General features: G+C 41.7%; 1 protein-coding gene and 1 pseudogene across 2 annotated transcripts in view; one reads left to right on the top strand and one right to left on the bottom strand.

Annotated features, from left to right (window-relative positions):
* The first annotated feature begins 877 nt into the window (after positions 1–877).
* The window catches only part of LOC126248459 (tolloid-like protein 1), a 600,069-nt gene continuing 574,894 nt past the window's right edge, over positions 878–26,052 (top strand). For both annotated transcript variants that reach the window (XM_049949462.1, XM_049949461.1), the window contains exon 1: positions 878–1,008. In XM_049949462.1, coding sequence (XP_049805419.1) covers positions 894–1,008 — 115 coding nt within the window. In that variant the 5' untranslated portion in view covers positions 878–893. The remainder of the gene's footprint in view (positions 1,009–26,052) is intronic.
* LOC126249934 (5S ribosomal RNA) lies at positions 11,777–11,894 on the bottom strand (annotated as a pseudogene).

The raw sequence follows: 26,052 nt of genomic DNA, 5'->3' as shown, positions 1-26,052 counted from the left end.
AGGTTTCACATCATTGTTTCATGCTGTACTGAGGAGCGTTTCTTATGAATTACATGAGTCCAATCCATAAAAATACAGGGTGCTTTTCAGTGCTTTAGGTGTTACACAAATCAGGTGTTTTAAAAATTTAGTTATAAAGCCACAGCAAGCTGGTGTATAGCTAGTTATGAGAGTGAACTTTCAGTTCCATATCCGACAGGTTACTCTGTAACTGTAACCAAAAGTATTGGCACAAATTTGTATCATAACTAATTTCTTTAGAATACTGAAGATTTTCAGACATAAATTATAAATACTGGTATTTTGAACCAGTTGTGATTACAAAATAATTTTTGAAATAGATCTTACGATGGGCAGCTGGCCTGAAACCGGTCATATTGAAGTATAGGGAAGCGATCTGGAGATGGAATCTGGATATTTTCTTATTAACACTACTATTAACACGCAAATCCTGCAGCACACAGTGTAAACATTATTCCTATAAAGTTGGGTACCCACACAGTAAATAGTTTTCTGTCTACACTGGCTCACGTAGCGGAAGTTTAGTTATGACCACCCTGAATATGTAGAATGGTTTGAGACCCTCTCCACGCAGTGGTTTTCAACTGAGTCGGGCCGTGTCCTTCCCGCACCCGAGACAAACACGTGGTTTAGCTTACGGGGTGCTTTTTTATGTGGAAGTGTCGTCGAAGAAATGAGAACTTTTTACACGATAGCTTCCCATCCCTTCCGGCGCGGCGCGAGGGGACGCGTTTTGGGGAGGCGCAAGTGCGCGGGGCGCGCAACAGGTGGTGGCAGGCTACGCGCATGCGCGGAGCGCCAGACGAGCGGGTGGCGCGCCGCACAGAGCCGGAGGGCCAGTGCGTCTGCAGCCGCGTCGCTGGACGCCCACCATGCCTCTGCTGCTCCTCGTCCTCGCGGCGCTGCCGGCGTGCGCCGGCGCCACCACCAGCGCCGGGCTGCCGCACCGCGTCTCCAATGACTTCGACATGGACCCGTGTAAAGGCGGTGAGTCCTTACGCACCACGTCTATTTCATTATTTGATAGCATACTCAGCGGGCCGCTACCAAAATTTTCTTTCCATCAACAATTTGCTACCATCCGAGGGTGAACAGACAAGCAGGTACCTCTCATTCTGTTATAAAAGGCTTCCTCAGAAAAGCTACCTATGTTTGGAAATACTCACTGTATCATTAATACTCTTCACGCCTTTCTATGACTACTGCTTTCGGCTTTTATGCTTTCAAGATTAACTGCCATCACTTTTTGATGCACCTTCTATAAGTAGTGCATCGTGTGCGAAATGCAAATAGTCACAAAAAAGATTTCAGAAATTCATTTAAACATAAAATTTACTTGATAGAATAGGCTTTTTTTCGAATAGAAGTCTTCATTGGTGATTTAAATTACGAATAAAGGTTGAAGGCAAGTAAATAAAAAAAATTCGTGTGTGGTGACAGGTAATGGTCGGCGAAATTATTTAAAATTGGTTCTGGCGTACCCTGAAGTGAACTAAGGAACCACCAATGTGTTTGAGGAAGACAAAATGATCAGCCACACACATACAGTATACGCTTACATGCTAATAGAACTGAAAATATGAAGTAGAACAGTCACGTATATCATTTTCCGCTGTGAGTGCATGACTGTGACAAAAAAATGTCCAGGAGAGAGATTCGCAGACGGAGTGCAGCATAGTAACGTAAAACTCTCTGTTATCTAGTAGTGCGTCCTAAACACGGTACATTGCGGTAGCGCATCAGATCCAAATCTGTTTGAATCTTGGAAAGAACATGCTCATGGTTGAAGGTGAAATCAGAAAGACAATTCCATCATTTCCTCCATGCACGATTTTGTGCTCCGTGACTATTTAAACAATAAACTGTAGAAAAAATTACAGAAACAAGTCAAACTTCATGAGTAGAGCGAGATATGTTGCCATGGCCGATTTCGGACTCAAGCCCATCTTCAGCTGTCAAAAAATATGGATTCCAACGTTTTGTCGATGACATTACACTATCAAGTTGGGCAATGCTGGGCATGGAAACTGAGCGCATCTCTTCGAAGCAACTGCCGCGATGGTTTTAGAAAACGACGGAATCTTGATTTCAGTATGAAAATTTGCGCGGCATTTCTTCCGATTACTAGTTGAGGATCCAAAACGCTGTTCTGATGCCACAATGTGTTACCTTACGATACTTGCGTCCGTCAGACTTTGAAATATGAAAAAAATGGGTTGCAAATATGTATTACGCCTGGCTATAAACGAAAGCAAGCGTAGCTTCATGCTTTGTAACTGATGACTGCTTTAAGATGCGTCAGGGTCCTATCACAATCAGCTTTAGAGTAGATAGGCCACATGTGAACCGAGAAGCATTTTCTTCTCTGGATCACCAGCGCACTTAAGTGTGCACGCAAATATTGAGAGATTTTGAATGGACGTCTTTCAGGAAACCATACTTTCATCTCAGAAGAGGCCTATAAATGGCGTTGCTTGAAAATTAAGTGTCTGCCTCAGGGCTAACAGAGCCATGACCGATGCAGGGAATGTAGTTTCCATTTATCGCGGTATGATACGCTAAATACAGAGATTGGAGTCCATTAAAATGGGTATTTTCAGTTAAAGGATGTGATTCGTCTCAACATTATGCTAGCATATTACCTGGAGCACCGCTCATTTTCAACAAAACACTAAGAAATGACTGTGCAGTACTTAATTGCTAAATAACAATACCATATTATGCTGTTCAGATTCTATGCGTGTATAATATACTTTTGAAGTGCAAGTGAATCAAAGTTAAATCTGTGCCTAGTTATCAAGTATAAATTTTGTACTCTAATATATAATCTGAACGGCTTTCTTTAATCTCTCCAAATAAAATGCTTGACTAATTCTTCTAAGAAGCTGGAGCTTATTAACGTTTCAGGAGTTAGAATAATACAACAATACAGAACCTGCGTAGGTAAAGCTAGTGGACATTGCCAGCGATATTACGTTACAAGTGTGTAGATGGAATGTCATTAATTTCTGTGTCTTGGCTACTTCGTTTATTTGCTACTGTGAGACTAACAGTTAATATGCTACCCGACAAAGTACGAACTACTGCTTTGTATCCAGTCAGACTTTACACAAAAGGGCAGCAGTGGACATTACTGTATGTCACCTAGAGATTTTTCCGGCGCAAATCAGGTAGTATATATTCTCTACAATGTCATGGAGTATCTGCTGGTAATGGCAAGTTTTGCACAGACATCGTATGTAAGACCATCTAAGCACTGACTATGCACATTTTAGGAATTCTGTTAGAAATAGTGACGCGTGATTGGCAATAGTTCACAACAGCCGGCCAACAGTCGTTTTCCCAATTCCAATCGTTGTAGAATTTTCTTCCCACACATTGCTGTCACACATTTTTTGTACTTGAAGAGGTCCAGATTTCCGTCTTATTTGTTATTAACTAAAGACTACATCTCACAATCAGACTGGAGTCTAAACGCGAGGCGTATTTCAGGATATCGCTCGCAGCAGCAGAATCAGAAGACCAGAGACTACTCCGAAATATTGTATAGAACAGGAGACTGATAACCCGGCTGTACAACTGGATATTAGTCTTTTGGAAGTAACCCGTGACAAATGTGTGTCTCGGAAGTTCAGCTCTTCCACTGCCTTTGGTGCGGACAGTACTTTGTGGAAACTTTGGCGTAACTGCGTTTCTTTCTCCAACACTGACATTTATTTCTATGTAGGTGGTGTGGGATGCTACTGAGTGTTTAAGTTTGAAAACCATGTTCCATGAATGATGGCGATACTCCGCGTTTGGCAGGCGTAAGCTAGTGACCGCACGCTGGCTTACCGCCACCGGAAACGCCTCCGGTGACAATCGGACCGCTAGTTTCAGCATTTTGGGTACAAATTGAACTTTTTTCGTTAAATATCGTGTTATCTAAAATGTTAGTAGCCACCCAGGTGATTACTGAAGTTTGATTTCACGAAAAAATATTTCTGGAATTTCATAACTCGCTGTTTTTGTTGATTTTCTAGAAATTTCAGCATTTTTCTTCCTCTTCTCCATGGGAAGATACTTAATACAACTCGCATAATTTTCTACATCTACATCTACGTGATTACTCTGCTATTCACAATAATGTGCCTGGCAGAGGGTTCATGCTCTCTCTACCTTTTCACTCTCGAACGGCACGCGGGAAAAACGAGCACTTAAATTTTTCCGTGCGAGCCCTGATTTGTCTTATTTTATCGTGATCATCATTTCTCCCTATCTATGTAGGTGGGTGCCAACAGAATGTTTTCGCAGTCGGAGGAGAAAACTGGTGATTGAAATTTCATGAGAAGATCCCGTCGCCACGAAAAACGCCTTTGTTTTAATGATTGCCACTCCAATACTCGTATCATGTCTGTGACACTATCTCCCCTATTTCGCGATAGTAAAAAACGAGCTGCCCTTCTTTGTACTTTTTCGATGTCACCCGTCAGTTTTCTCTAAGATGGTTCTACAAGATGGGAGAAATGAAAGATAGCAGTAAGCACAGAGTTGAAATAGGTCTATTGTGTCGAGAATTGCCTTATGAGGTTTGGGTTATCACGAAAGATATCCGACGTCATTCAGATATCTGCAAACACACTGCAGCCTTTTCGGAACGTACTGAAAGAGCATAAACTGTAATACATTCGCAGATTTAGTCAACCTTCTGTGATACTTGAAATGTACACTTTTCAGATTTTATAAAACATTAGCTTTTATTTAATTTTTCTTACAGTTACTGCCCTAACTTCTGTGTGAACATAAACCTACATATCTGAAGACGTCTCGCGTGTCAGATAAATAATTGCCTAGCCTGACGTATCGAGACGATTGTTGTTGCGATATGCTTGACGTAGGAGTAATGTGTGCTGTAGCAAGAACTATAATTTTTGACTCACGCGAAAATTCACGACAGTTTTAATTATGACGCCCATGTAGACTGAAATGCATTTGCAATAAAAATTGATTTCGAGTTCTCGTAAAATAACTGAAAAGTGCTGTTTTTTATATGATCAAACGTAATTCCTATCATTTTAACGCTTAAAATGAGTGGGACTAACGCATCCCGAAATCTAATTCGAAAACTAGAGCATATGCTAGTTGTCAAAGGAATTGTATTTTATCAAGAAGGATAAGAAAAAATTGCACACATTCTAACTGTAAGTCCTTTTGTCGGTTTCCTCACTTGAGGGCTCAATGAAAACATCAGTGTTCGTTTTTAGATGTTCAATACGAACAATACGTACGAAGCAGACTCGCTCAGGTGAATTCGTGTAGCTGATTCACTCATTACAAGTTATTTAAAAACTGTTAAAGTTAGTTACCAGACTAAAGATATATGCACTTTAGACACGTTAATACTTAAAATAAATTTCTGGATTAAACACTCAAATTCTGCACGGATGCAACGCGCTAGCAGAAGTCTGTAAAAAAATTGGCGTTTTACTAACCTGCACTATTTTTTCCTTTTACTGCGAAGAAAAATGTACCAAATAGTAATAACAAGGAAAGGTGCAAGCGTTTTTTGATAAAAGGTGGTGAAGCGATCTACCTTAATAGAATATAATATGAAGTTAGGACCATATTTAAATCGCATTCATATTTTTTTTCGACGTATGATAGCAAAATACGGCATGAAGAAATACTTATATAAAAGATGCTAATTCAAATAACATCTACGACAGTTCCTCCAAACTTTCTTCTCCCTAAGCCTATTTGGCCGTTTCGTTTTATTTCTGAGTGCAGTTTTTCAGGCCTTATGCCATAAACACAACCTTTGCTTTCCGCACAGCCTTCCCAGCTGAAGGCTTAGCGATAACCTCATCAACGGTCATGCCACCTGATTCTTGTCGTTGTTGCATAAGAACATTAAACAGCCGCCGCTCTTTAGAAAAAAACAAATTGTCTCGGGTAATAAATTAAAGATTTTGTAGAAAATATCGTGTAGAAGATAACAGTTCGTTGACAGCTAGTGACCTTTTTGTGAACATTTTCAGACCGCTTCGGGAACTGAACTACCCACCATTAATGAGGGCTAACGATCATATTTCTGCATAGCGCAGCTTGTTTGGCGCATAGAATTTATTCAAGAGAACGAGTAATTGAGAATAATATAGCGCCAAGATAATTCCAGATAAGTTCGTAATTATATGATTGTCAGTCAATATACAAATTCTGCTACGGTAATAAAAATACTCAATCCAGGCCTCAGAGACGTCTTTATAAGCCAACTGACGATATTAATCCTGTTTATCTGTGTAGAAAACTAATATGCAGGCGACAGATAACCTGTAAGGGCATCAATCCTTTCAGTCCTACGCTACCGGAAAAACTATAATCAAATTTCACCAGCAAAACTAAGTAGGTGGCTTCTTGTTAACACATTGTTAACATTTACTACCCATTGGCTCAACATTAAACGCATGCGGAGCAGAAGAAAGTTCTATCTGTCTTCTAATCCGACGATAAATACCTGTGTCGCATTGCACCTACTGCCAAAAACACAGTGGACCATAAGTAGGTGAATACCAACTTTTACTACAAGTGAATGATGCTGCAGTTCTAAATTTACACAAGCAAAATGCTTATTAAATGCTATGCTCAACTATCCAAAGTTGTACCATTGAAAAAATGTGCAACTGTTTTCGTTAGATTACTTAACCACAGACAAGGTTGCCAATGCACGCTAGTGTCGTGGTACTCAATCTGGCAATAGTCGCCTCGATTACTGGTGGAAGAACAAATTATGATTACCGTAATTTGCTTTGTATGAAGAATACAGTACGCTAACCGCCTGGGTTACGTCCCAAAGCAACGCTGTGTCGTTTGGCGCCAGGTTGTCTGAAAATGTCGAAGACGATCCAACTATCTGATGGGTACTATAAGTCATAACACTTCTTAGTGCTATTTGAGAAAAGTAGGCAGCGTCACAGCTCCTTTCTCTTCCTCATTTATTACAGCATTAGTAGAAAGCTACAGAGCATAGGCGATCATGAAAGCAATCAAAAATATTAATTTGTCTGTAATTTCGTGAAATAGTTCTTGTGTAATTTAAATGAAGTATTACCAGTGAAACAAACACGTGCCTTGTGGACGTTGACAGTTGAAAAACGACTGTTGTGTAAATTAGAAAGAGGAGTAAGTCAACTGTAGAGCTACGTGATGTTCCTTGTTTTTGTATTAGCCACTCTGAAATTAGTTTTAGCCTATGGCGCTGTCATTTGAAGAAAATTTCTAGTTTCTTTTTATTCTTATTTGACTAGTTAGAAGATAACCACCATTCGTAACATAATACCCGAGGTTCCCTAGTAATGTTATAATTTTTCTCCTTTCTTTTCCCAAGCGTTTCTCGCCACTAGTACAGGGTACGCTTTTTCAGGGATTGGCAAATTTTACTTTTATTATTTAACTGCGTGCCTGGATGCCCTTCCTGATACCGAAGCTTAACTCTCCGCAGAGGGCGAGTTGAGCTGACGAAAGTTCTACGGAATTTACTGTTACGTCATTATAACAGTCGTCAAAGTAACTTATGGGATGGAGCTCGTGTTCTGTCTGTGAATCGAATTAAATTATGTCCTTCGTGTTACTGTGTTAAGTGTTTGTGTACTGCATTTTCTGAAGCGAAATTTTGGCACCAGTCCAGCATTCGCCTAAACGAACTGGAGAAATAGCGTAAAAATCCCGCTCAGGCTGGCCGGTGTACCAAACGCTGCACGGATTATATCTGGAGCTGGTTCACCTCTCTATCTCTCTCTCTCTCTCTCTCTCTCTCTCTCTCTCTCTTTCTCTTTCTCTTTCTCTCCCTCTCCTTCACTCTCGCAAGTTTTCACCTGCGCGTTACCCAATATGAGCAGGTCATTAACGTTATAATTTTTACAGGAGACAAAACCATATCAATAATACGCTAACAGCATCGTGTGATTCCTCACAATAGTACTAGAAATCAGCTATAAGATCTAAACATGACAGCTATGCGCTGATCTGCGTGAACAGTCTTTGTAGAGGCTACCTGCTTCAGTGGCTAGCTAGTGCCGTAGTAGATAATAGTTCATTCTCTCGGTTCGTATTCGTCAGGTTCATTGTCATTAAAAAGGTGTCCAATTTGTTTAAGGTTTTTCTAAAGCTGCACCAGCACCACATAAGTTACTGAGAAAACAATGAAGCGATACCCTTTCTAGTAATATAACGTTTCGAGTGCAGAAATGGCTATTTTCTGGTATGCTGTGTACAGAAATAGTTTGAACTTGCAGAAGCAAGAAGACTAAGACTCGTGATTATTGATCCCTTATCCTCTTTGGCCATCACACAGTAGTAGTTACAAATAGGCTTTCATAGGCATCACATTTTATCTGAAAATAAATACTCAAAATATAACATTCTGTTAGTTTGCAAGTGACGAATGAACTATGCTATTATCTTACAAAGCAAAGTAGAGTAGTGTCACAGAGCAATTACCTGAGGGGCTGGGTAAGAGGAGAAAAATGTAAAACTATCACGCCGTATGATTCCAAAGCATCTGAAATGTCAGTCTGCTGGCTACGTGAGTGCTGTCAACGACAGTGAAATATTCTGGGCCATGGGCAGCGTCAATCTCTTCTTCTACTTCCTTCATATACTACACTTTTCTATTCCTCTGCTTGGATTTCCTACAGAAGTTGTCAGGTGTGCAGCTGATTTGATCACTTCACTTTCCTGTTTTACGTCTTCCACGAACTTCAGGAGGCACCTGAAGAAGACCCTACCAACAGAGTGGTCGAAATTTTATATTTACAGAAGTAGAAGACAAACATGATGCGTCTTAAAACCTCCAGAAAATTTTACTTGAACTTAAAGTATACTTGTGTCATATAATGTTTAAGACCGCACGGACGGAACACGCTGATAATCAAGAAGCCTTTTCTAAATACTGATTAAAACGAGAACCAATCTGATCAATGAAAAACGAGAAATAACCATACCTTAGGCACTATTTCTGGAATTATGAGTATGACCTTACGTAGCTAACTGTTGAAAAAATGGAAGATAAGGAATGAACTGAACACAAAAAACTTCCGTGAAGACAAAATCTGAGGCACTGGTAGGAGTTCATGGACACTACCCGACTGATACATCAAATGCAAAATAAGAAAGAATATTCTACGGTGATCACATATTTTCTACGAGAAAATAGTGTCTGAAGACATGGAACAGAAGCCCTACCAACTAATAAAACCAGAGTACTAGACTAGGAATAAATTGTAGTAATTATGTTTTCATGTATTCTCATTCACTTCAGAGCATTAATTGACATTGACGGCGCTGCCAGACGCATGTGAGCCACTAAACTACGGAGAGAGTGTTTTAAAAAAAGGTAACTGATTGATAAATCTAAATCACTTACTTTCCTTTGAGACAGGAATATTCAAACTATTATTGTACAATATGTTTTGTACGTTAACGCATCGATATTCCACCCTGCAATGAAAGTCTAAATTTTTGCCTTGGCAGGTGTTTTCCCAGATGCAATATTTGACTGTATCTACAGAAAGTTAGCTTCCGTATATATGAGGACAAGTAAACAATACGTCGAAGATCATACTGTACATGCACTGAAGAATCACTTGAACCAGTGAACATATCCTTATCGCTTGGTTTTCGCAGTATCATGACTACATAATAAGCAGATTGACCGAGCAGGTGATGAGGCTGACCACTGAAATTTTTATTTGATAACTCTCAAAGCCTTTTAAATAAAACAAATGTTATTAAGATCATACATCTTTATTCTTCAAGTCTACGTATTTGCAGCCCTTTGCCACTAGGGTGCTCCTAAATGTACCGTGTAACATGGCGGCGGATAACGAAACTACGTCGGTGTGTGAGAAACAGCGTACTGTAATCGGGTTTCGAATTCGAAGAGTTCGTCCAGAGATGGAGCACCCTATCCTTCAGCATAACAATGCCAGACCGCACACGAGCGCTGCGACATCTGCAACCATCTGGCGCCTTGGTTTCACTTTACGGTCCCGACTTGGTCCCATCCGATTTTTATCTGTTTCCACAACTTATAGAACACCTTCGAGGACTTCACTTTGATAGTGATGAAGGGGTGCAAGCAGAGGTGATGTTGTGGCTTCGTCAACATAGTCAAACTTTCTACAGTGACGGTATCAAAAAAGGGTATATTGTTGGGAGAAATGTGTTCATCTCCAGGTTGACTATGTTAAGAAATAAATATATATACATAAAGAATAAAGATGTAGAATGTGAATGAAATTTCTTTTATTTAAAAAGCCTTAAGAATTTTCACATTGAAAATTCGGAGAAATTACTTTCCAGCACACCCTCGTAATTCCACACGAATGTGCTGGTGGATGTTGCTACGAGGCGACAGCAGCTTTCCTTACCTATGATCGCCCACCCGAACTAATGCTCAGTCTACAATAATATATACGATAATGGACTGATGGATTCTAAACTTTCATCTGTCCTTTCTCCGTAAATTATATTTTCGGTTCCAAATCTGTATGCTTTACACGCTGTTTGGAAAACACACCATTTGTTCAAGAGAATAACGGAGATAAAACGTCATATGTGTACTGGAAGTAGTGATACCGTATTTGCTGTTTTTTGGTACTGGTTGTCACATTCATCACTTTCAATGGTTTTAGCACTCAAGCTTTCATTTTTCAAAATCTTCGGGTTATACAATCTCTATGAGACTTCAGTTTTTCACATCTACTAGCACCGAAAGCAATGTGTGTCATTCACGTTGATGTAGTCGTCAGACCAAAAACTAGTTTGATGCAGCACTCCATGCTAGTCTGTCTTGTGTAAGTTTTTTCATATCATCATCTCTGTTTGAACATGCTACTGTATTCATACCTTGTTCACTCTCTGCATTATTTTCCCTCGATACGTCCCTCCATTATGAAATTCTCACGGTTCTGACTGTGTGTCTTCTTCAGTTTACTATTTGTGCTTCAGATACACTGCTGGCTATTAAAATTGCAACAACATGAAGACAGCTGCTGCAGACGTCAAACTGGCTTGACATATATTACATGATTGGGTATGCAAAATATAAACTTGTCAGTGTAATCGCAGAAACTGGGTCGGAGTTACAGAATCTACATTCTGTGTACAAGAAGAGATTGTGCAGTAGGTTTCTCATTCAAAAATCAAATTCGAATGATGGTTGTTAGTGAGAAGTTAGTGTCATACGTCGTGTGAGAAGAAACGTTTACCAACACGTTCCCGAGTTCTTCCGGAAGCAGTGAGGATATGAGCCTCGGGGAGGACCAGGAAACTTTTCCTGAGACCATAACAGCCATCTTCCAATCTCCATAGCTTGGGTGGCACAGCAGCACAGCCCCTGTGAACCTTGATTTGTATCTCAGCGTGCCGGGGGTTAACTATCTAGACAAATGAGGAATCTTGCTTGGTTCTAATTACAAGCACGGTTGCGTAGTACACTGTAGTGCAGTGTAATGAAGTGCAGTGTAATGTTGTATAGTAGTGTATTTGAGAACTATTAACAAAACTAAACGTCGCCCGAACAGGCCATAAAGTCCCAACGGTACCGACCGGCCGCCGTGTCATCCTCAGCCCACAATCATCACTTAATGCGGATATGGAGGGGCATGTGGCCAGCACAGCGCTCTCTCGGCTGTATGTCAGCTTACGAAACCGGAACCGCTACTTTGCAATCAAGTAGCTCCTCAGTTTGCCTCACAAGATCTGAGTGCACCCCGCTTGCCAACAGCTCTCGGCAGACCTGATGGTCACCCATCCAAGTGCTAGCCCAGCCTGACAGCGCTTAACATCGGTGATCTGACGGGAACTGGTGTTATCACTGCGGCAAGGCCGTTGGCAGTTGAGAATTACAAATTACAAAATTTCTGATCCAGTAATGGACCAGAGTAAAGCAAACCAGTAGTATGTGCCTTCTGGATTCCAGATGAATATACACTCCTGGAAATGGAAAAAAGAACACATTGACACCGGTGTGTCAGACCCACCATACTTGCTCCGGACACTGCGAGAGGGCTGTACAAGCAATGATCACACGCACGGCACAGCGGACACACCAGGAACCGCGGTGTTGGCCGTCGAATGGCGCTAGCTGCGCAGCATTTGTGCACCGCCGCCGTCAGTGTCAGCCAGTTTGCCGTGGCATACGGAGCTCCATCGCAGTCTTTAACACTGGTAGCATGCCGCGACAGCGTGGACGTGAACCGTATGTGCAGTTGACGGACTTTGAGCGAGGGCGTGTAGTGGGCATGCGGGAGGCCGGGTGGACGTACCGCCGAATTGCTCAACACGTGGGGCGTGAGGTCTCCACAGTACATCGATGTTGTCGCCAGTGGTCAGCGGAAGGTGCACGTGCCCGTCGACCTGGGACCGGACCGCAGCGACGCACGGATGCACGCCAAGACCGTAGGATCCTACGCAGTGCCGTAGGGGACCGCACCGCCACTTCCCAGCAAATTAGGAACACTGTTGCTCCTGGGGTATCGGCGAGGACCATTCGCAACCGTCTCCATGAAGCTGGGCTACGGTCCCGCACACCGTTAGGCCGTCTTCCGCTCACGCCCCAACATCGTGCAGCCCGCCTCCAGTGGTGTCGCGACAGGCGTGAATGGAGGGACGAATGGAGACGTGTCGTCTTCAGCAATGGGAGTCGCTTCTGCCTTGGTGCCAATGATGGTCGTATGCGTGTTTGGCGCCGTGCAGGTGAGCGCCACAATCAGGACTGCATACGACCGAGGCACACAGGGCCAACACCCGGCATCATGGTGTGGGGAGCGATCTCCTACACTGGCCGTACACCACTGGTGATCGTCGAGGGGACACTGAATAGTGCACGGTACATCCAAACCGTCATCGAACCCATCGTTCTACCATTCCTAGACCGGCAAGGGAACTTGCTGTTCCAACAGGACAGTGCACGTCCGCATGTATCCCGTGCCACCCAACGTGCTCTAGAAGGTGTAAGTCAACTACCCTGGCCAGCAAGATCTCCGGATCTGTCCCCCATTGAGCATGTTTGGGACTGGATGAAGCGTCGTCTCACGCGGTCTGCACGTCCAGCACGAACGCTGGTCCAACTGAGGCGCCAGGTGGAAATGGCATGGCAAGCCGTTCCACAGGACTACATCCAGCATCTCTACGATCGTCTCCATGGGAGAATAGCAGCCTGCATTACCGCGAAAGGTGGATATACACTGTACTAGTGCCGACATTGTGCATGCTCTGTTGCCTGTGTGTATGTGCCTGTGGTTCTGTCAGTGTGATCATGTGATGTATCTGACCCCAGGAATGTGTCAATAAAGTTTCCCCTTCCTGGGACAATGAATTCACGGTGTTCTTATTTCAATTTCCAGGAGTGTATATCTCCGCGTCAAATTACCAAATGGAGTATGCAGTCTTTTTTTCTTTATTGACTTTTTTCTTATTGTGTATATATTTTACGTAGATTTTTTTCATCGTAAACACCATAATGCTTATTGTACTAACACATGTGAAATTATGTTCAAATATTGTGTTCTGTATTCACGCCAATTCATGTGCAACATTTGATCTTTTCTTGTATCTAGAAAATACATTAAAAGTAGCAAATAAATAACAAATAATAGCCGCGCGGTTCTAGGCGCTGCAGTCCGGAGCCGCGCGACCGCTACGGTCGCAGGTTCGAATCCTGCTTAGGGCATGGATGTGTGTGATGTCCTTAGGTTAGTTAGGTTTAAGTAGTTCTAAGTTCTAGGGGACTGATGACCTCAGAAGTTAAGTCCCATAGTGCTCAGAGCCATTTGAACCATTTTTAGAACAAATAATAACGTTCTGGAATCCAACAGCGGTAGCTTTGTGGCCTAACGAGACTGAGGCTAATGATACCGCGTCATTGCTGCTCTTGATGGTCGCGACCCAACGAGAAATCGACAGGTACATGGGATAGGGATACATACGTATACAGATGGCGACAGGTACATGGGATAGCGATACGCACATAGACAGATGGTGGCATTACTACGTATGCAAGGTATAAAAGGGCAATGCATTGGCGGAGCTGTCATTTCTGCTCAGGTGAATCATGTCAAAAGGTTTCCGACGTGATTGTCGACGCACGACGGGAATTAACAGACCCTGAATGCGGAGTGGTAGTTGGCGAAAGATGTATGGGACATTCCATTTCGGAAATCGTTAGAGAATTCAATATTCAGAGATGCACAGTGTCAAGAGTGTGCCGAGAGTACCAAATTTAAGGCATTGCCTCTCACCACAGATAACGCAGTGACCGATGGCGTTCACTTTACGACCGAGAGCAGCGGCGTTTGTGTAGATCTCAGTGCTAGCAGACAAGCAAAACTGCGTGAAATAACCGTGGAAATCAATGTGGGATGTACGACGAACGTATCCTTTAGGACACTGCGGTGAAATGTCGCGTTAATGGATCATGGCAGCAGACGACCCACACGTGTGCCTTTGCTAATAGCACGAAATCACCTGCAGCGTCCCTCCTGGGTTCGTGACCATATCTGTTGGACCCTAAATGACGGTAAAACCGTGACCTGGTCAAATGAGTCCCAATTTCACTTGGCAGGAGCTGATGGTAGTGTTCGAGTGTGGCACAGACCCCACGAAGCCATGGTCCCAGGTTGTCAACAAGGCACATTGTAAGCTGGTGGTGGCTCCGTAATGGTGCGGGCCGTGTTTACGTGGAACGGACTCGGTCGTCTGGTCAAAATGAACCGATCGTTCACTAGAAATGGTTATGTTCGGCTACTTGGAGACCATTTGCAGCCATTCATGGTCTTTAGGTTCCCAAACAACGATAGGTCCTCTGATCTAACTGAACCGATCACTGACTGCTTGGAGACCATTTGCAGCCATTCCTGGGCTTCTTGTTCCTAAGCAACGATAGAATTTTTATGGATGATAACGTACCATATCAGCGGGTCACAATTGTTCGCGAATGATTTGAAGAACATTCTGGGTAATTCGAGCGAATAATTTGGTCACTCAGATCGCCCGACATGAATCCCATCAGACATTTATGGGATGTAATTGAGAGGTCAGTTCGTGCACAAAATACTTCGCCGGCAACACTTTCGCAATTATGGACGTCTGTAGAGGCATCATGGCTCAGTATTTCTGGTGGGGGGTTCCAATGATTGATTGAGTCCGCGTCACGTCGAGTTACTGCACTACGCCGTGCAAGAGGAGGTCCGACACGATGTTAGGAGGTCACCGTAGTGTATTCTCCCTTCTATGCTGAATAAGCAGCTTTCGTTATTTGGTATCCTTTCTAGTGTTTCATTTTTAGTGGGCAACAATGTGTTTGAAACGGTAATAGAACACTAATCCAAAATTGTGATGCAACTGAAGAAAGTCATTACGTCGACATTACGTCTGACTTCAGTGTCAGATTCCACTTAGAAAGAGTTTTACCTTTCATCTTGCGGCAATTGTTCACCTTTCGAAGAGGAATAATTTACAACGGTGAACTCACAATCTTACTGGTTGTTCACTTCCTGTCGGTCACAGAATAAATATTTTCGTCCGATGATCTACAAGTGACAAAGTCGTGTATCAGGTAAAAGAAGAAACCGAAACCTAATTACAACGACGGTTTCGGAAATTACATTCGACTTTTCACAAACTCGGGTCACCTTTATCACTGTACCAGTGTCTGTGTAGTGTTATGTCAATTAACATCGTCTCTATTTCGGGTGACATTATAAATAATGAGACCACGAGAACCATCATGAAATTATGGTATCATTCGCCCGTTCTGTTCAAATAGTATTCATGCAATAACAAGGTTTTTGTATCTGACTTAGACAAATATATCAAAAAACCAACGCTGTACGCAACATATTTCTCACAAAATATATATTACTGTACGGCTTCCCATTAGTCAAATTTTTTATAGTAAGGACAAAAATGACTGATCTGTACATACAAATCCGTTCCCTTTTCTATTTCCTGTTATTACAGTGGCTCAAAGGTAAGCCCTGAGGAAGGTTTCGTCTTATTAAATGTAGTTGTGAGATATAAAATGTAATGTAGATTGCATTTTTCCTTAGGGAGAAGAACTTTGCAATTTGAGATGACGCTTTGTTCCTTGATTGTTCACGATACAGCAAAACTTTTCTAAAGGGGCCTTTCGTTGAAATAATATGGAGACTTAGAGAGGACCAAACGCTAACAGGAAACACGTCGCCATTAGAAAAGTGTTTCCGTAACGGGGTTGAAATGCTATGAATATTTCCATACTTATTCCCATTGGACTTTTTGAAGCTTTATTTTAGACTGAAAGCTGTACCTGACGCTGTATAGATCCTAGAGCTTTATAACTTTGCAGACAATGCTCTTTAGACGGTTGCAAGCGAATGCACCTCGCGACCCGACCAAAGCTGATGCCAGTATCTCTCCTACTCGCGATAGGCAAGTATCTGTGTTCGAATCCCGATCCTACTGACTATTTTAACCGTAAAAAGTTTCATTACTGGGTTTCAGTGAAGAACAACTGTTTCGATTATAAGAGTTCAGCAAGAATTTAAGACAGCAAATATCTACTTTCAAAATACCTGCACCCGTTGCAAAACATATTTATTTACTTTGCGGTGTTTTTGGATCTTGCAGATAAATTTACGATCTCGTGATCGACCCTCAGTAACTACGTTCGTGAGCTCCTTCCATTCAGTTATCTAGCGGCTCCACGTTTTTAATTAGGTCTATAATCGCCATCGGCGTCCACAAAGCGAACGTGTTCCCTTGGGCTTTCCTACCATCACAAGTTTGGATCCCATATGTCCGGGCACGCTTTGTGCATCCTCTGCCCATTGAAATTGGTTCGCTCTTATTTTCTGAAAAATGTTCGGTTTTCGAGTCACTGCAGAGAGTTCTTAGTTCTCAATTTTCTCCATCCACCTGTATCTCGCACTGGAAGAAAAATATTTCTTGAGACTTTTCGCTCAAAAATTGGAAGCTTTCGTCGTCCTCTGTTTTATTAGTCAATGTCCAGATCGATATTACAGAACATAACTGTTGTCGGATTGTACACCTTTATCTCGACCTTGCTGATGACAGCATGTGACGTCGTAGTGTGTCTCATACTGAAATTATTTCTGGGTGAATTCACAGTCCGTTGCTAAGTTGTTGGCGTTGCTAAACAAGCTGCCCAGATGTCCTTACATTTACAGAAAATCATACGGAAAGCTTCGTAACACTTGTTTTCAGCATTGCTTTTCAGGACGATCTTTCATGCCTTCTGTGGTAGGACGCGCGGTGTCTACGTGATATCAGCTTCCGACGCTGCCAGGGCTGCTATGATATCTTAAAATACTAATATATCACTTCTTCCATTAATGTCTGCATCATTCTCATTTCTTTTATTTCCCGGATGGCTATATCAAACACTAGGAGCACTTGGTTGAGCAATATCTCCAAAATAAAATAACTTTATCTCAAACCTGTGTTGATTTCAATATTTCAGGATGTCTCTCCTTGGTCTTTTACGTCTTTGTGTTATCCCTTAGGTACATGCTTTCACGATGCCCATTAACTTTCTTCGTATCCCAAGTCCCCTCAGAAAGTTGTACAGGATCAGCCTGTGGACATTGCCGCACGTCTTAGATAAATAAATGAAGACTGCCAAAATTGGTTTATACTTACCTCATACTAAACATCTGATCCATGGTTTATCTCCCTACCCGAAATCATGTCTGATAATCTCAGTTTCTTAAATAAGCGACTAATGTCATTATAAGACATATTCACCAGTGAAATTCCCTAAATTTATCATGAAGCCTTTTGCTGTTATTCTTATACATTGGGATGATTGTAGACGATTTTCATTCCCCCAATTCAGAATTTATATAGTTCTCTCTGCACCCGTGGTCCGCCTTCGTACCCGAGTGACAGCCGGCACGGTAGCTCAACGTGTTTGGTTAAGGGACAGTCTACTCTCCGGGAAAAAGTAAGTTTTCATTGACGGAATTTGAGAGATCTCATGAGACATCCGCACAGAAATGCTGAAGAAAAACGACGAAGAAACAGATAAAAAGGAAGAAAAAGGAAAAAAAATGTAGTCAGCGTGGCTGACTACCATGTGGAGAAATCGGGTGCAATTCCTGGTACTGCAAGTTTTTTTTTTTTTTTTTTTTTTTTTTTAAATGTGGGAACTGGAACGGAGACCACTCAGCTTCGGGATGTCAAATTAGGAGCTACTTGAATGAGAAGAAGAGACTCCACACAAAGCCGACAACAGCTGACAGAGCGGTGTGCTGATCCCACACCCCTTCGTGCTGCATTCAAATTAAGCTATTGGCGGAGGATGACAAGGCGGTCGGTCGGTCCCGATTGGGCGTCTAAGCGAGAACGGCAGACCTTTTCTCTTACCTCTGAAGTTTTGATCTCTTCTTTTGAATATCCCCGAAATTGTTTATTCTGTCTTAACCTGGAATGTAGCCATTCTTTAACTCTCGTATTAGGGCTTAACGTCTCGTCGTAACTCTCAAATTGCTAATGTCACATCCTCCTCCGCTACGTATCTGCCTCCCTTCAGTGCTTCAAATATGGAAAATCGTTTTAGGGATCCTGTTTTATCGAAAACTGACATTCTGAACCCGTGCCTGTGTACAAAATATAGGTTGACTCTTACAGAGAAGACAACAGCAAGCAGCCACTTTTTACAATGCTAATTATTTATTTACGTTGCGCCGTTACCCGTTTCGATCTGAAAGATACATTTTAAACTAGCTTTGACATTTTATTTTCCCAAATGATGAAATTTCCTTGGGGTGGTTGTGTCGTTGAAGAAACCAAGCCATTACATTACAGTGCTGACTGCCTGTGATCATACAGCAGCGAAGGCTGTATGATGTACTGTTTTTAAGTATATTTATGCACACAATCTGAAGCACCACTCATACACCAAGAAATTTCCCCACAAGGAAGTATATACACAAAGGTGGCGATATCGCTACCATGACAATGCGAATAAATATACTTAAAGAAGTGCATCACACAGTCTTCGTTGCTGCATGATCACAGTCAGTCAGCACTGTAAGGTAATGGCGTGGTTTTTTCAAAGACAGCACCACCCCAAGGATATTTCATAATTAGGAAAAACAAAATGTGAAATCTAATGTAAAATATATTTTAACGTGAACTAGATGTCTGAAGATGATTCTTTTGGTTCGAAACCGGTGACGGAGCTATTTAAATAAATAAACAGCATTGTAAAAAGTGGCTGGTTGCTGTTGTCTTCTCTGTAAGAGTTAGCCTGTATTTTAGAGATCCTCTACTCTCAGCATTTCCTCTATGTATTTCTTGCATCTGCCTAACATATTCTCCCTATTTGTGAACATTTTTCCGAGAGAAAGTAAAGTTAAATGCTGCTAGCTTGTGGGCTACAGTATACAACAAGGACATGGCACAGCGACTCTGCACTTCAGTTTCCTCCTGAGAAATTAAGAAGCGTTTTCACTCAACATTAGAGTATATGCCTGTTTCGTTGTACTCTTACCGAAAGACCTGTCCAGGTATGAGTCACAATCCCCCCCCCCCCCCCCCCCCTCCTGACAACGGTCTGTGAGGCTTGAGGAGTCAGTCGGTAAGAACTTTGCCCGCGGAAGATAAGATTTTGGTTTCAAGCCTCGGTCTGGCACACATTTTTAGTCTACCAGAGAGTTGCGAAACAGCTTGTAAGATATAGGTGCTGTCTGCTGAGAAAGAAATTCTGACAGTTACAATGTGCTCCAAGCAATAGAGGAATCATTTTCGACGAAATATTTGAGTATCAAATTTACCATATCGAAATGAAACAGCTGGATGTATGTTGCAGGAAGCCCATTATAAACTAAATAAAAATCGAGCAACTTTCACTGAATACATTTTGTCATTACATGTTACGTTAGCGTACATTTATCTAAAACTGAAAACATTAGCGGTCAAATACTGAATAACGAAAGTGGAAAGATTTTGCCTTTCTCACATAGAGTAACGTTTACCATAAAGATTTTTGTGTCGGCGTGTTGATCATTTATCTGATTCCCAAGCATGCCGAAGTTTGATGTTAGAGGACATTCCACTTCTGTGTAGATCAGTGCTGTGCAATTGGTCCTCAAATCCATCTCAGTAACCAAACATCCAAACAACAAATAAATAGATACACGCAAAACAAAATTTGCTGGATTCACACGAGCGTGCCTTCCATTTCAGATCTAGATGACAACCGGCATGAGTCCCAAAACGTCGATCATGAGGAACTCAACTCGCACTATTCTGACATGTCGTCATGAAAGCCATGGATCAAGGCAGTCAGGTAGATGCAATATTTCTCGACTTACGAAAATCATTTGACTTAGTATCACCTACGCTTATTATCAAAAGTACTATCGTATGTGGTATCAAGCTAAATTTGTAATTGTTGAGGTCTTCTAAGCAGTGAGGACGCAGAGTGTTATCTTGCATAGAAGTAACTTCAGGTGTGCCTCAGGAATGTTTGTTGGGACTTATGCTGTTCATGTCGTACATTAATTGCCTTGCTGACAATATTAACAGTAACCTCCAACTTTTCGCAGATGATGTAGTTTTCTACAATGAAATAGTGTCATAAAAAATCTTCAAAAATATTCAGTCGGATGTTGATAAGATTTAAAAGTGATGCAAAGGTTTCTACGAGCCTTAAATGTTCGGAAATGTAAAACTTTGCTCGTCACAAAAGGAAAAAAAAAAAACAAAGTATGCTATTACTATAGTATAAACGAGTCATAAAAATACCTGGATATAACACTTTTTGGGGATATGAAATAGAACGATCGCATATTCTCAGTTGTAGGTAAAGCATGTGGCAGACTTCGGTTTATCGGTAGACTACCAGTGAAATGCAAATTAATCGTGCGACACATCCCAGAATATCTCTCAACTTTGTGGGATCCGTCCCTAATAGGACCAACAGGGGATACTGAACGTGTACAGAGAAAAGAAACACAAATGATTACAAGAACGTTTGACGCGTGGGAAAGTGTCGCAGAGATTCTGAAGAAACTGAACAGGAAGACACTTGAAGATAGACTCAAGCTATCCCGAGAAAGGATGCTTACAAAGTTTCAAGGACAGCTTTAAGTGATTAATTTAGGAATATGGTAAAACCCCCTGCGTATCGCTCCCGTAGAGATCGTGAGGACAAGTTTAGATTAAATATAGTGCGTACAGAGGCATTTAAAAAGCCAATCTTCCCGAGTTCCATACGGGAATAGAACAGTAAGAGCCCCTAATAACTAGTGCGTTGGGAAGTACCCTCTGCCACGCAGTTCACAGTAGTTTGCAGAGTATGGACATAGTTGTAGATATTGTTAGACGATATGGCAACATGTATGAAAGTCATTTACACTGTTTAACGATGAATTAATGTGGTATCGTGCACGAGTATGACGAGTGCCATTAAAAATTAATCCCAGCTCTGTGCTATAGTTTTCCTCGCCGGATCCTAAAACGGATATTCCAGTTTGGATTCCTAGTGACTGCTGTAGATTTATCAGTGACAGGGCCTTTTCCTTTCTTTGAGACAAGTGACGAGCTGCTTTCGTCTAGAATATGTGTTAGTGAAGGGGATGTCGCCAACGTGTCGCTAGATTGAACGACATTCATTAGACTGTGATCTCTTCCAAGATATCGTGTGTCCACTACTGACATTAGTAGTTCGCAAGGCACGCTGCGTGTCCTTTAATGGACGTATTTTATGAAGCGCGTTCCGCATATTCCCATCGAATATTTAACACACTATACAGTCAATGGGTATGTAGAAAAACGTATGTGACTGAGAATTGAGTTCGATGGGTAAAGTAAATAGTATGGACAGATGCCTAGCCGCATATACTGCCACTGATTATTATTGAGGGTGTAAGCAGCAATGGAATAGTTGTTTTGTAAATTTAATTCCGTTTGTTTGTTTCCATAGTGCATGTAACCACAACAGTCGCAGTATTAAATTGCGTCACTGATGTTCTACAGTTAATAATTTTCATATACGCAGCGAAGGAGATTTCAGATAATGAATTTTGTGAGAATTGCAAATAACTGTGACCCGTTATTCATTTCTCTGAAATAAAGAGGTTAGCCAACATGTCGCCAATCATACCACTTTATACAGTGGGAGACCATCGACGCTCAAAGTCTGCTTCTGCTGTGCCAAACACACAGCAAGTGACTGCGGTTGAATCTATACGTTTGCCGTTAGTTTTATTCCGATTAACATTTTTAATCGGTAAAAAGTATTAATGATGTAAAATCTGGAAAAACATTTACAAGAGTGACAGCTGCTAAGCTTTTACCTGCAATGAACGCAACACTATCCTTCGTACAAGTGCGGAAAGTCTTTGGGTGACACATTTGGAATTGTATTAATTCAAGCCATAAAGTTGCCGCTCCTGCTGATTGTTAAAAATCTCTTCTTAATAAAACATGTTCACTAAGAACCACAACAAGCTCATGTAGTGTGCGGAAAACTGGAAAACTGGTGCGATCCATAGTACGACATACCGGTATGTGACAGTAATACCATCACAGAACTTGCAAAACATTCAGAAGATCGGCATATTATGCAGGCAAACGTTTTTACAGTTAGGCAGTTAACTGATGCTTGACACTGATGCACTCGTTATCAGTCACACGTGTTCAGTGCACAGTCGCAATAAACAAGTGGGAAAGAGAGTTAAACGGCGCTGTTTCATAGAAGCAAATAATGTAAGAAGAGCTGATTCAGAAGTGAAATTAAGAACCTGCACGTCACCCACTATAAAAAGGAAAGAAAAGAAAGAAGATATAAACAAAATTATTTATGTTTTATGTTCGAATGAATGAAATAAGCGGAAAGATGTCCGATACTACTGGAGAAGGAAATTTAGTTTCTTTGAGAAGACGAAGTGTGATCAAGAGGTAACGGGAATTTTTTAAATTCGCGGGCTTTATACATCCGCTTTTCTATATTTTTATCTTGTTGGTACACATGTTCCCAATAATTGTTTGTATTTTCTGCTGTTTTGAACATTTAGTTCATTGTTGACCGTCAAAAACGTTACATGTGTTTCCGGGTGCTTGGCGGTTTTTTACTCACGGAAGAGATGGATCAAAGAATTTGCATTAAACTTTGCTTGAAAAATGTAATGAAGTGCGGTACCGCATTCTAAATGTTGACTGCGGCTTTTGGCGAATCTACTATGATTAAGACAACAGTTTACGAGTGGTATAAACGTTTCAAAGAGGGTCGATAAGACGTTGAAGAGGACGACCGCCCTGGACGCCCTAGCACATCAATTACTGACGACACTGTGGAATAAGTAAATAAAATTGTTCTATAAAATCTCCGAATCACCATCAGAGAAGTTTCTGATGATGTTGGCGTATCCTTTGGCTCATGCCAAGCAATTTTTTGGGATGTTTTGGGCATGAGACGCGTAGCAACAAACATTGTTCCGAAATTGCTAAATTTCGACCAAAACCGACATCGCGTAGACATCACACAGGAATTGCTGAATAAAGCCGACAACGACCCAGGCCTTCTAAAGAAGGTTATAACAGGTTATGAAACGTTGGATACGGGTATAACGTCGAAGCCAAGGCTCAGTCGTCCCAATGAAAACTGCCTAAAGAGCCAAGACCGAAAAAAATCGACAGGTTCAGATTAGATTACATTCAGTTTTCGTTCCATAGAGCCAAAAAATGAGATGATTCTCATGGGTGTGGAACATGTCAGAAAGTATAACACAAAAATATAAAACAGTTGAATATAATACTTACCACCCTGATCATTTGTTAGGAGATTGTCGAAATAGGTGATTACAATGCGGTAAACCGGAACAGCTAATATTTACAGAATTAACACGCTGTCACAATAAAAGATTGTTGTACACTATTAATAAATTTATCATACACAAAATACCTAATCTTGACTGTTGTGACCATGTGCTGCCAAAACTAAAATCTAACACACATTTTTACTTAAGCTGGCTTAACAATCTCTGTTAAAATATTCATCTATAGAGTAGAAGGATTTGCCTATCAAAAAGTCTTCCAAACTCTGTTTAAACCGTGCTTTATCTGAAACCAGGATTTAATGGCTGCTGGCAATTTATTGAAAATGTGCGTTCCTGAATACTGGACCCCTTTTTGGTCTAAGGTAAGTGATTTTAGGTCTTTATGTAGATTGTTATTATTTCTAGTATTGATAATGCGTGTTGAGCTATTGGCTGGAAATACAGATATATTACTCGCAACAAATTTCATGAAGGAAAAAATATACTGAGAAGCAGTGGTTAGAATACAAAGTTCCTTGAACAGGTTTCTGCATGATGTGCTTGAATTTACATCATAAATGATTCTTATTACACGCTTTTACACCGTAAAAACTTTTCTTCTGTTTGATGAGTTACCCCACAATATGATCCCATATGACATAGTAGAATGAAAGTGAGCAAAGTATGCATTTTTTTAAATATTTATATCTCCTACATCTGACATCATTCTCACTGCAAATACAGTTCAATCACATGTGAAGGTTCGTCTCGCTATTTTCTTCGTTTACAATGGCCTAGTGCATCATGAACTCCCACCTACCGGTCGTCCTGTCAGTAAGGAATATTACCTGGTGAAGCAATCCGAAGAAAACGACCAGAATTGTGGAAAAACCACTCGTGGAAATTACATGACTATAATGCCTCTGCTCACACTTTAATGCTTGTTCGTGATTATTTGAAAAAAAAAATCGTTACGTTGTCTTAGCCACCGTATACGCTGGACACGGCGTTTGAAGAGGTTGAAGAGAACCATGAAAGGACGTCGTTTTGCCCCCACTGGTGAGATAAAAACAGAATCGCTGTAGGAGCTTTCTTCCTAGAACATTCTGTATGTTACACATGTTACATTTCAGCCCCTTGGAATAGGGAATATCGAACGAAACCACCACTTACGACTTGTAAATCGACGAGACGTTGAATTCTAATGAGAGCTGTTCGCTGCAGCACACATTCAATAGTGGATCCGCTAACGAAACCGGCACCGTTTCACGCTTAGAATAAAATAAATGTCTGAAACAGCGATAGTCTTTGTTTCGATAATAATTTCCCTTTGTATGTACGGGACCTATGAAAAGGTTTAGTGAAACTGGTGGGAAGCAGACGCGCGAACATTCGGAATACTGGCGCTGAAGCGGTGGGCGGCGTCATTTTTTGCCGACAGTTTTGTTGGGCGGCTGACACACGGGCGCCGGGCGCGAGGGATAGCGGCGGGCGGCGGCCCGTCCCCACGGGCGAGGGTCGGGCGCTTGTCTTTCCCGCTGTGTTAGCGACGAGCCACGCAATTCGCCGGCAATCGATGGCGAGGCGTATGTTCCATTCAGCCGTAATGCGGCGTAAACTGGAGGGCGTTAAACGACGCCAACGATTGGGCGCGTGATTAACAAGCGGCGCTCAATGGGAACAGCGCGACCTGCAGCCCGGGAGATGTTGCCGCCGCCCTTGTTACCGCTACACTACAACCCGCCGCTGTCTGCCGGCGAGAATTGCTACCCGCTCCTTGTAAAAGATGCAAGGAATTCACCCTCCGCAGTGTTCACCCTATATTTGCGACTATGAAACGACTTCTCCTTAGGCCACGTATACGTTCCGCTTTCGCAATATAAACGCTTCTTCTCTTTCTTCGTTCTCATTTTTAGCAAGATCTATTGCACGGATTGCAGCCAACTGATTTGCGTACTCAAGAAGAGAGAACAATATTTTACAAAATTACAGGAAGTGCTACGGGTCAGACTAGACGCGAACGCATCACACGAACTCCGCAACTTTTACCAGCTAAATATCGGAACAAAACTTGCTCAAAACTGCCCACAGTTAAATTAAAGACGAACTTGGCAACTAGCTGCTATGTGTTATATCCTCTTGTCAACTGCCTGAAACACGTCAGTAGACCATAATATACACTGAGGTAACGAAAGTCATGATGTACCTTCTAATACCATTTCGGACC

This window comes from Schistocerca nitens, chromosome 3 (assembly GCF_023898315.1).
Source record: "Schistocerca nitens isolate TAMUIC-IGC-003100 chromosome 3, iqSchNite1.1, whole genome shotgun sequence".
Classification (NCBI taxonomy): domain Eukaryota; kingdom Metazoa; phylum Arthropoda; class Insecta; order Orthoptera; family Acrididae; genus Schistocerca; species Schistocerca nitens.
This window is presented reverse-complemented; position numbering and strand designations above follow the sequence as displayed.